A 12217-nucleotide genomic window follows, 5' to 3' on the forward strand; every position below is an offset into this window, starting at 1 on the left:
GGTGTCTTGCTTGCAGTCCCGCTCCCCCCGCGACCCGGTACATACAGGGAATAAGAACATAAGAATGGCTATATGTTCAGTGACCAGACCAGCTAGGAGCAGCTGCTGGCCTGCTCTGTGACTAAGCGCATTACTAGGCAACCAAGGAGCCCACATACGCTGCCTTGGAAGTCACAGTGGCCACAACCCCTGAGTGGCTGCTGGTTTAGCAGTCCTGTTTATAAGCCTGGCCTCCACAGCAGGTCAGTGGCTCTTCAACACCTACCACTCCCAGAGCTGCACTTGCCCTTGTTCCAGTCCCTGCTCTCCTCTGGCTTCAGACTTCTAGATTCGACCCCCAGCTCCGCCTCTGGCTTATGACTCTAGTCGACTCTCCGGTTCTGACATTCAACTTCTGTCTCTGTGGTACTGATTCTTGGCACTGCCTTTGGCTTATAACACTGGTTTACCCCCTCCTCCAAAGCTGTGGCATTTGGCTTCTGGTACTGACCCTTAGCTCATTTCCTGGACTATGCCTACCCTAGTCCCAGCTCTAACTAGTAGGCCTAACTCTCTCTTTTACCACCAGAACTGACCACTCACAGCCTGGTCGTCAACACTGTTGTTCATTCCAATTATACATCTATGCTGTCTTCTGATAGTGGTCGATGCCAGATGCTTCAGAGGGAATTAACAGAACAGGGCAGTTTATGAGCGATCCATCTTCTGATGTCCAGTCCAAGCTTCTGGCAGTCAGAGGATTAGGGACACCCAGAGCATAGGGTTGCATCCCTGACTGTCTTGGCTAACAGCCATTGATGGACCTATTCCCCATGAACATATCTAAATCTTGTTTGAAGTCAGTTATGCTTTTGGCCTTCACAATATCCCCTGCCAATGAGTTCCGAAGGAAGACTGTGCATTGTTTGAAATACTTTCTTAAGTTTGTTTTAAATCGGCTGTCTGTTTATTTCACTGAGTGACCTCTGGTTCTTGTGTTTATATGCAGGAGCAAACAGGGGTTCTGGAACTATTTTTATAGTGAGGGTACTGAGAGCCATTGGACCAAAGTGTAAACCTTGTATATAATGGAAACCACTTCAAGCCGTAGCACCCCCCACACTCCTAGTTCCAGCACCTATAGGAGTAAATAACATTTCCTTATTCCTGATTTTATAGACTTCTATCATATCCCCCCTTAAACATCTCTTTTCTAAACTGAACAGCCCCAGGCTTTTTATCTGCCCCCATATGGAAGCTGTTCCATATTCCTAATCATTTTTAGGATTGCCCTTCTCTACTTTCAATTCTAATATATCTTCTTGGGATGGGGCGATCAGAACTGCATGCAGGATTCAAGGTGTGGGCACATTATGGATTTATGTAGTGCCCATTAGGATATTTTCTGTCTTATTATCTATCCCTTTCCTAACGGTTCCTAACATTGTTAGCTTTTTTGATTGCTCCTGCACATTGAACAGATGTTTTCAGAGAACTATCCACGGTGACTCCATACCCCATCATAATGTATGTATTTTAGGGATTATGTTTTCCAATGTGCATTACTTTGAATTTATCAGTATTGAATTTCATTTGCCATTTTGTTACCCAGTCACCCAGTTTTGTGAGATCCCTTTGTAACTCTTCCCAGTCTGCTTTGGACTTAACTATCTTCTGTAATTTTGTATCATCTGCAAATTTTGCCACCTCATTGTTTACCTTTTTTCCAGATCATTTATGGAATACGTTGAACAGCACTATTCTCAGTACAGACCCCTGGGAGACACCACTATTTACCTCTCTCCACTGTGAAAACAAACCATTTATTCCTACCCTTTGTTTCCTGTCTTTTAACCAGTTACCATGAGAGAACCTTCCCTCTTATCCCATGACTGCTTACTTTGCTTAAGAGCCTTTGGTGAGGGACCTTGTCAAAAGCTTTCTGAAAGTCACCGTACACTATATCCTCTGGATTACCCTTGTCCACGTGTTTGGTGACCCCCTCCAAGAATTCTAAGAGATTGGTGAGGCATGACTTCCCTTTACAAAAGCCGTGTTGACTCTTATTTTGTTCATTTCTTCATTTATGTGTCTGATAATTCTGTTCTTTACTGTAGTTTCAACCAACTTGCCTGGTACCGAAGTTAGACTTACTGGCCTGTTATTGCCAGGATCACCTCTGGAGCCTTTTTTAAAAATTGGCTTTACATTAGCTATGTGCAAGTTCTCTGGTATAGAAGCTGTTTTAAGTGATAGGTTACATACCATAGTTAGTAGTTCTGCAATTTCATATTTGAGTTCCTTCACAACTCTTGGGTGAATCTGGTCCTGAAGACCTATCGCTGTTTAATTTATCAATTACTTCCAAAAACTTCTCTACTGACACCTCACTCTGAGACAAGAGTTCCTCAGATTTGTCACCTAAAAGTGGCTCAGGTGTGGGATTCTCCCTCACATCCTCTGCAGTGAAGACTGATGCAAAGAATTCATTTGGCTTCTCCACAACGGACCTATCTTCCTTGAGTGTGCCTTTAGTACCTCAATCGTCCAGTGGCTCCACTGATTGTTTGGCAGGCTTTCTGCTTCTGATGTACTTAACAAAATTGCTGTTCGTTTTCATGTCTTTTGCTAGTTGGTCTTCAAATTCTTTTTTGCCTGCCCGATTATACTACTCTTTTACTCTGTTGTTTAGTCATTGAGGCCCTTCCCCCGTTTTTGGGTTTGTTTGGGGTTTTTTTTTTGTTTATTTGTTTCCTTACTGTTTTTTTTATTATTGTTGTTTTTATTTGGGGTATACGTATAGTTTGAGCCTCTATTATGGTGTTTTTAAAAAGTTTCCATTCAGCTTGCATATATTTGTGGGAAGGTAAGGTTCCCGAGGCAGTCCCAGAGGCCTGGATTTGAGACCTATGGCTCCAGACGCTACTTTTCTGAGGAACTGTGAGAGGTGTGAGAGGTGTAAAATCGAAAGCGAAGCAGCCAATAAGCAATTTATTTGTTAAAAGAAATACCTGTAGTCATAGCTCCCTCTGCGTGATACTTTTAGAAGTTAAGCAGGGTTGGGTAGTGCTAATATGTGGATAGAAGATCTCTGGAAACAACTTAGGTTCAACAGGTTCAACAATGTTAACTCGATTGCACAGATCCACTTCAGCAGGATGGTTTTAGGAGGTACTGTTGATGTCTTTCGGGTGAAATGTGAAACTGAGGTCATGATCACAGCACATCTTTCAAGAATAGGAGTGACAAGATGGGTGCGGTAATGTATTTTATAAGACCAACTTCTGCTGGTTGGGACAAGCTTTTAAGCTTATACAGAGGGCTTGTCTCTTTCACTCATAGAAGTGGTCCATACCTCACCCATATTGTCTCTCTAACATCCTGGAACCAACATAACTCCAACAGCACTGCAGACAAGAATAGAAGTATTAACTAGAGCTGTAAGGAAAAAAGTAATTCCATTTTGTAGAGGATTTTGATATTTCAAAATGTTGTTTCTGATATTTTCCCGGGGTGAATGTGCATTGTGTGTGTGAGTGTGTGTGTGTGTGTATATATATATATATATATATATATACACACACACATACATATACATTAAGACAATTTTGGATAAAATTATGACAGTATTACAAATTATACGGAGAATCAGATATGTGAAGATGGTATACCAAGTGACTTCCCATGTTGCACAGGCTAAAGACAACTACAGGGCTTGTCCACTGCCCTTTTGTACTGCCCTACAATAGTACAAAGTAATGTTTATAGGAACACAGAATCCTTTATACGTCTAAAACACTCTAACCTTTTTCTATGCCATCAAAGTATGACTAGTCAGAAATGTGCTCTGGGAATGGAAGGGATGGAATTATTTATTTTCTCTAAAGCACTCCCATATCAAATATTTCCAATTTACAAGGAGGGAGGGAAGATTATTGTAACTGCTAGCACTGCACGTTTACCCTGGGATATGAAAAACAAAGCTGGGTTCTTTGTGCCCTTTACATCACCATCAACAATATATAAAGATTCTGGAATCAGAACTTAGCTGACAGTTTTATTGGTGGTACATGAGGAGGCAAAATAAAATCAGCTTGGCTCATCTATAGCTGTATTTTCTGTGCTAGGCTGCTGGCAGTAATAAAAACATGTTTTCAATATGCAAAACATGCAGCTGTGACTTAAAGAAAAACATGGGGGCAGATAAATTGAGTGGGAATATTTTGTTATATTTGGTTTATTTTCCTCATTAGAGCTAGTTTTAGTCAGGTGACAGCAGTGAGATCATATGGTAGGTAGATTCAGTTGCTATTGTGTATATCATATAGGTTCCAAGATTTATTTTATTTTTCATCTGGGACCTTGTTTTCATTACATCTGGGACCTTGTTTTTTTAGGGATAACTAAGGCTTGTAGGTTTAGAAGAAGACATGGAGGGTGAAGGAGACCAGGGTAGATGCAAGACAGTGTGTGTCAGAAAGGGATCCCAGGTGCAAGGGGCTATATGAAACAAAGTAGAGAGGCAAGAATGGAAAAAAGAAACAAAAGTAGTGGTTAGACATTTTTGGATGCAGCAAGGGGGACATGCATGGCGTGAAAAGAACCAAGAGCAAAGAGGTGGTTGTGCACATGGCATCTTGAATTGGACCTGGAAGCCCTGGAGAAGGGATTTAAGGTGTGGCTGGATGTGATCAGATTTTCAGTGGTTGATTTTCACAGTTTATTTCTTACCCATTTTCTTTTGCTTTTCCTTAAAGAAGCTGTTTGGGTTTTTTTTTTTTCTGGAATATTAGGTCCAATTTTATTTAAATACTTTTTTTGAATTTGTACTGCATCGCAGATGCCTAGAGGGGAAAAAAAGGTAAAATATTTGTAAAAAGGAATATGAGAATTAAGCCCATGTGCAGAGCTATTAAAAATATTTCTTCAACAAATGTTGTGTTAACACAGAAAGAAAAGGATGACTCTGGCTGAAAATGGGAAATGGAATACGAAATTATTTACATTTACAAGGGAGGGCATTAAAAACAAAATTGTCCCTATTCCACATACTGGATGAGTGTAATGTTTGTGGTAATGATTTCTTGGTTGCTTTGCATGATTAAAAAATCAACATGTCATCAGAGTTAAATAAGGTTATTCTGCACATAATTATGGTTGAAATATGCAGGTCAATGATAATTATGATAAAAGTAGCCGCAGGAAATTATTATTTTTATTGCTATTGCATAAGCACCTGTGGGCCCAAACCAAAACTTCACAGACACGTAGTAAGGGACAGTCGCTGCTTGGTAGAGCACGCATTCTGAAAGGGGTGGAAGAGAAAAAATGTTGGTATCCATGGTTGATGGAAGAGGGAATTTAGGTACAGCTGGATTAAGCAGCGTACCCCAACATCACGCAAGAAGTCTATGGTAGAGCAGGACATTTCACCCAGTTTTCCTGAGTCCCAATTCCAGTGCAGTGTCTTAACCAGAAGAACATACCAAAAATATAACCATGGTTACATAATTTTTTGAGTCCAGTCTCTGCTCTGTGAAATATGCATTGTACCAAACTGTCATTTAAATGGGATTGGAATCAGGTCTTTAGGGTGTTAGGTAATTGTATGAAATTAGATATTATTGTGCTCCTCTAGTTCAGTTGAATAGTTTGCAATTGTCCTCAGAATTATGCTATCTGAACAGAACAAGACTGCTTGTATTAACTTTCTTTCTTTCTCCTGGAATTTTATGTGGTTACCAGACATCTTCATTTCGCATTCTTGGCAGGCAGGAGATCATCTAATTAAGTGCTGCTGCTTAATTCCAATGGCTGTCCACCTCTGCAAAAGACTAAGTTTGAGGAGATTTGAAATAAGCAGAATATCAACAACTAAGATACACAGTGCATGAAACATCTTGTTACAGTTATGTTGCAGAGCCATAAATGTACAGAACAATCTTTAAATTGCCTCCCTGTCATGCATACCAGGACTATGATTCATGCAACACACTTCCAAGAGGGGATAGGATTTTGCAGAAACAGAAATTAAGTCTAGTGCATTTAATATTGTATTATCAGAGACCAATGATGCCATAAATGCTGAGCTAAAATATTGGTAAAGGACTAAAAAATTGCCAATGCCTGCTGAACCCTGTACACTTGTGTCCTAGTAACACTTGATGTAAACACAGCTAAATTGCTCCTAAATTAATACGTGTATTCCGCTGTGTGAACAGTGACAAAAGATTTCCTAGTCCCATGATATTAAGTTACAGAAATTACATTAAAAAATGTCATCTTGTTGGGAAATTACAACTTGGGATTTGTAGCTTTTATGTACTAATTTGGTCTTATTGGTGACCTTATTGTCTTTCCTCCCTAGAGGTTTTTTTCAGCCCAGGCATCTATATTATTATAGCAGGAGATAATTTATTTCCCATTCTTCGATTTCCCCGAGCTGCAAGTTAATGTGGGGCAAACTTCTTTGAGGAAATAAGACTTTAGTTGAAATACATCAACCCTTGAAGTTCTGGGTAGTGCAATAGTAGGTGATCTAAGTTATTGAAAGAGTATACTGTTATCTAGTCTGGGCTGGATGCTCAGCTGGTGTAAACTAGCACAGCCTTGGAGTGACACTGATTTACAACACAGGAGGATTTAGTCATCCGTGTCTCTAATCTTGTCATTCACAGGTGTGATGTTTAACCTCTGAGTTAAAAAGGAAACAAGCAACCTTATTCATGTTAGACCTCTGAATTCTAAAACAGAAACGTTCAGAACCAGCAGAGTTGTAGGGGAAGTTGGTTTAATGGTGAAAAGAAACCTTCCAAAACATGGAATGATTGAGGAAAAGAAAAAACATGGGAGAGTCAGAAGTTCTCTGAGTAGCTATTAATGTTGCGTTTGTAGTGGTAATGAAGAATCATGGAAGGTTTATGGAAAAAGGCAGACTAGAACTTGCTGTGGAAATTTGGGAGGCAAAGAAAGCAGCAAGTGCTTGGAACTCCTGGTAAAGGAGAGAGGCAGAGGAAGCCTTCCTTGGATTCCTGGGAGAGGTGAGAGTAAGTAGCAAAAGGCTTGTGTAGAAATCTATGGGGATCAGCCTATGGAAGAGTCAGAGCCAGTATAAGTCACTGCAAGTTGGAGCCTGCACAATGCATATGCTGCCTTTATACAATTTAATCGTAGGATGGGCAAAAAGTCATATTTGGAGTGTCATAATTTTCAGATGCTATTTGGACCCTTGAATATCTGAATCAGCCTCTTCAGGAACTCCTTCCTTCCTAACTGGCCCTTCCTTTTAACTGGCTACAAGACTTCCCTAGCTTTACGATGTTTTCTGCCACAAAATAAAGGAGTCCCCAGCAGCCTGAACCTCCACCTCATTATCCATCTCATTTTTAGGTCTCCCTCTTCTGCTAAGATCTTTAGGGACAGCTGAGTACTGTAAATCTTCATTTTTTTATCTTTGGGGCCACCACCTCTTACGAATGCAAGCAGTGCTGAGAAATTGATCTTAGCAGCATTGAAACAAAAACCAATCCTGCATCAAATAGCTAATAGCCACTGTCTAATTAGTTTTCAGATACCAGGAACACTTCAGAACCAGACATGCCAAATCCACGGAACCTCCCTCCCCGAAATTGGGCTTGTTTTTGGCTTAATTGCTTGTGAGTTGCTTGTTGGCTAGTTTTTGGCTTGTTGCTTGTTTGGCTGGTAGCTTGTTGCTTCTTTTTTTGATCAGCTCCTGGCAAGAAAAGGCAAGGAGGGAGAGAGAGTCTGGGGTGCACAGTGGGCCCACCACAGTCCCATACTGCACACCGGGAGATCTAGTCACATAGTGTTGGGGTTCTTAGGGATTGGCTTGTTTTGGGCTTGTTTTTAAATGGGATTAGCTTGATTTTTGGCTTATTGTGAAAGTTGGGGTGCTTATTTATCACATGAAAGTTGGCAACTGTGTCCAGAACCCCTTCTGGTGTAGCTCAGGAAACCCTGAATTTCCCCTAGACAGCCACAGGCCCATGAACTTTAAATGACTGATAGATGATCTGAAAAGAGTGTTCTCAAATGTCCTTGATATGATTCAGTTTTCTAACTTAATATTGCTTCTGAGCACCATATTGTCAGATGCAGTTAATGATGTCTCTTTATGATAGCATCAGCAGGACACCTGCCCCTGCCATCTGAGGACAGAGATGACTGCAAAAAGCCATTGTGTAAATTTTTTGTTTCAGAAGAGCTTGTGAATTCTGTTTCTTTATTACTTCATACTGAATTATATCTTATCATTAATGTCTGACTGAACTTGCGAATATGCATTTAATAAATAAATATATAAAAAAGTAAATCGTGATAACCGGAAGAGGGGGAGGCAGGTTATTTCTGTTTCTTCTGTGGAGCTTCGATATCCTCTGCTGGATGCTGCACTTAAACTTCTGGGCATAAATATATATATAGTATAAGAGTTTAATGGTGTTAGGCGCTAAGAGCCCTCAGCTTCCATAGACATTAATGGAAAGCAAAGGCACTCATTGCATTGCAGAAACAGACCTTATATGTACATTTAATATGTTAATATATTACCATTATGGAATTCTTACAATGCTGAAATAGCCTCACGAGGCACTGACATTTTTTCACTGAAGCATAGGGAGCACCTAGTGCCGACGCTAAGTTACTAAAAATTTCAGAATTTCTATTTTAAATATGATAAAGTAATCAAACAGAAGTGAGCACAAGTGAGTGTTTTGCAAATCCTGGCTTCACTGAGAGTTCCATATGCAGAGAGTTTCATAATAGGGACTAGAACATCTCACTCTCTCATTTCGTGTTCCCCATTTCAGTTACCTGAACTGAGCGTACTGAGAAATACACTGACTGATTGATTGAAAATCCTAAAATTACATGATAAATGCCACAATGATTCACAAAATGAAGAAGAAAATGTGGGCCATTAACAGGCCATATTTGCCTCAAAATGCTGGTTTGGTAAAAAGCTTTTGGGGAAAAAAATAAATTCCAGTTGTTGAGTGTCACAAAGTGAGAAAAACCCATCCCATCTGTGACATAATTAGCTTGCCTCCCCAGGTGGGCAAGATGGAGGTCATGTGACTCAATCAGGACTTCTGGGGAAGAGCTAAGTGAAGAAACGTGTGTATGGGGCTGGAGAGGAGTTGTAGACCCTTGGAGAGGCCAGGCTGCAGGCAAGAAACCCTGGTTGTGGGGGCGGGATACAGAGCAAGAGAATAAACCCTCCTGGAGATGGGGCTGGGTCTAGCTGGAGACTGGAGTGATTTGTTTTGGATTATTAGGGAGAGATACCACTGAGTTCTGTTGCTGAAAGATTTTGGAAAAATTTGAGGCATGGTGCTGCAGAGCTACCCTAGGCCACCATCAGGTGCCCAGGAGCTGGCTGACTCTTATACATTTACGCATAAGTCCACCTACCACGTGGGAAGCCCAGACATTGCAAAATATACTAGTGCTTGAGACCCAGATAATGAAATTGTTTAGAAATTGACTAGAAACAGGAGAAACTGATAATAATTTAGGCCCCAATCCTGCAGCTGGATCTGTGCAGGTAATGGGGCCCCTGGTGCCTCACGTAGGAGTGGAGGTAGTCCATGTGACTCTCATTGCAGGACCAGGGCCCTAAATTGTTGATGATAGCATAGCTAAGGCATGGTTATTTTAATAGGTTTTTTTAAAGCTGTTTAATATGAAGCAAATCGTGTAGTTATTGACAGGGTGGGTAACAAACAGCTGAGGAAAACAGATTATGAATTCTGTTTTTGTCTGCCAGCATGCGTCCACTAACTGCTAATAATCAATCTCTAATCTCTTTACAGATTTCAAACCTCTACATATATGACACTGTGCTTTTGTTGGCTAATGCTTTTCATAAGAAGCTGGAGGACCGGAAGTGGCATAGCATGGCTAGCCTGACTTGTATCAGAAAGAATTCCAAACCTTGGCAAGGAGGGCGATCCATGCTGGATACCATCAAGAAGGTACCTTCCTCCTATATTTCGTTCTCTTTAGTTTCTATTCCAGCGAGGAATAAATCCCATTTGATGAAAGGTGCTCTATTTTTGCTCGCAGCAGTGTCTTTCCAAAAGCAATAGCATTAGTGCAATGACAAAAAAAGTTCTAATGGAAAACTCTCCTTAAAGATTTTTTTGTTTTGTTTTGTTATTTTGTAATGGGCATATTTGAAAAAAAATATTATGGTTGCTGAATATCAGACCCAGGGGTATTTCAAGCACAAAAAAAAAATCACATTATTATTATGCCCAGGAGGTAGGAAGGTAAAAAAAACACAGACCAATTTTTCTAGGATAATTGATATTAGAATTACAGTTCTTCCTTCGTCAGTAAAACAGTTTTTTTTTAAAAAAAAGGTTGGAACAATTGCATCCAGCTAATATTCTGTGCAATTCATTATTAAAATTCTGCAGGCATAATGTAATAGAATCATACAAATCAGAGCCAGAAAAACCCTATTAAGTCATCTAGTCTATACCCTGCCAGTACAGGATTGTTCTCTATGGTATAATTTATATTGCTTTGTCCAGCTTTGTTTCCCAAGGAAGCTGCTCTGTCCAGCTTCCACTGTTTCTCTTGGAATGTTATTTCATATCCTAATTATACTCAGGGTCAAGAAACCTTTTCTTGATACTCAGTCTAATTTTCTGGCATTTAATGTTATACAATTATTCCGAGTTGTCCCTTTCCTTTTTTTGTTGTTTATACCTTTCAAATATTTGTAGACTATCACCATGGCATTCCCTGGTTAGCACCAAGCCAAGAAATACATATTTTGTCTGTTTAATCTTTCCTCATAAGTCAGTGCAGCCGGATTCATAATCATATTAATATCTCTTGTTTGAAATCCTTCCAATTTGTCAATATTTTTCCGGTAATGATGTACATGCAGTGTATATTTACACAGTGCTGGCACTTCATATATTGTATTAATGAAGGAAAACTACATTGATTTTCAAAAATTACAAAATCGTTTAATCTTATTTTAAGAAGAATTAAAGTGTCTTTTTTTCAAAAGTCAGTTAACATAGAAAACATAACACTTTTTAAAGTAACAAGAGGCAGCTGTTTTGGGTCAGCTCCTAAGCCCTACCAGAGCAGGGTATACTTGGCGACAACAAAGATGGCTTCTTTCAACCAGCTTCATGCTGTTCCCAATCCTGGGGCCAATCTGCACTAATCCTGGTGTAAAGCAAAGTAGCCTCAGGCCCAGTTTGTATGATACTGACACCCATTCTGGTATCTGGAGTTCACCAACATGTAGGGACACCTACGCCATGCCTTTTATACCAGGGGGCAGGAAGTAGCTTAAGTGCTTTTACAATGGTACTTAAGTTACCAGAGAAATCCATCAAGTAGATTTGGCTGCTCCTATGTTTATTTTATCTTAACACTACACCTTCTCAGTCTTGCTTGTTCCTAGGGTCTCCTTCCTCGGGAACTGTCTTTGCTAAATCCTAGCACGCACCCTTCTCTCTGAGGGCTACTTCCATTTACTTACTCATACCTGAGTGGGTCACTCAGCCAACAATCACACTTTACCTTTTCCCATCAGGATTAACACTTGTTATCTGAATGGGACATTTCAGACAAATATAACCAGCCGTGTCACATTCTCTAAACTGAGTCTAGGGATACACAGCCTTGAGAGAGACGGCTGACTGCATTTCTATTTTTTTTCTTAGCTTGCTTGTGACACGGACCATTCCAATTCTCCTGCATGAGCATCATTTTTGCTGTTTCTTACCACACTGTCAGCTTTTTGCTTTCAAATGCTGCAGCGTTTATTAAATTCTTTGCCATGTCATCCTCACTAACATTTCCAGTTTGTCTTTTTCCATTTCCTGCCTTTTATAACAGGATGATTAATAAAACAAAGTCCTCCCATGACCTTTCACACAAGACCTACACTGTGTGAAGATTAATCTGTGAAGCAATTCTCCTTGAAATATGAAGAGAAATGACCAATCAAAGGAAATATGAAAGTCTTTGAGAAGGCAGGAGCAAATTAAAACACTCTGTAAGGGATGTGGGTTAGACCACTCGTGAATTAACGGAAGGTGTGGTAATTCCTGAAATGTGCAGCCCTAGCCAAAGGTTGAGTTCCTTGCCTTTGTCTCTCCTGGCCCCGATTGCAAAAATTGGCTTTGGTGAGAAGCCAAAGTTTATAAACTGAAGGCACCTCTGAGTATTGTTTGTACTGTACTGT

The 12217-nt window shown here is 40.1% G+C and overlaps 1 protein-coding gene across 2 annotated transcripts in view; it reads left to right on the forward strand.

The window, feature by feature from the left end:
* The window catches only part of GRID2 (glutamate ionotropic receptor delta type subunit 2), a 1048711-nt gene that overhangs the window by 695709 nt on the left and 340785 nt on the right, over positions 1-12217 (forward strand). For both annotated transcript variants that reach the window (XM_084626026.1, XM_084626027.1), the window contains one exon: positions 9813-9974. In XM_084626026.1, the coding sequence (XP_084482152.1) occupies positions 9813-9974 (162 nt within the window). The remainder of the gene's footprint in view (positions 1-9812; positions 9975-12217) is intronic.

This window comes from Lepidochelys olivacea, assembly GCF_965140295.1.
Source record: "Lepidochelys olivacea isolate rLepOli2 genome assembly, chromosome: 4".
Lineage (NCBI taxonomy): Eukaryota > Metazoa > Chordata > Testudines > Cheloniidae > Lepidochelys > Lepidochelys olivacea.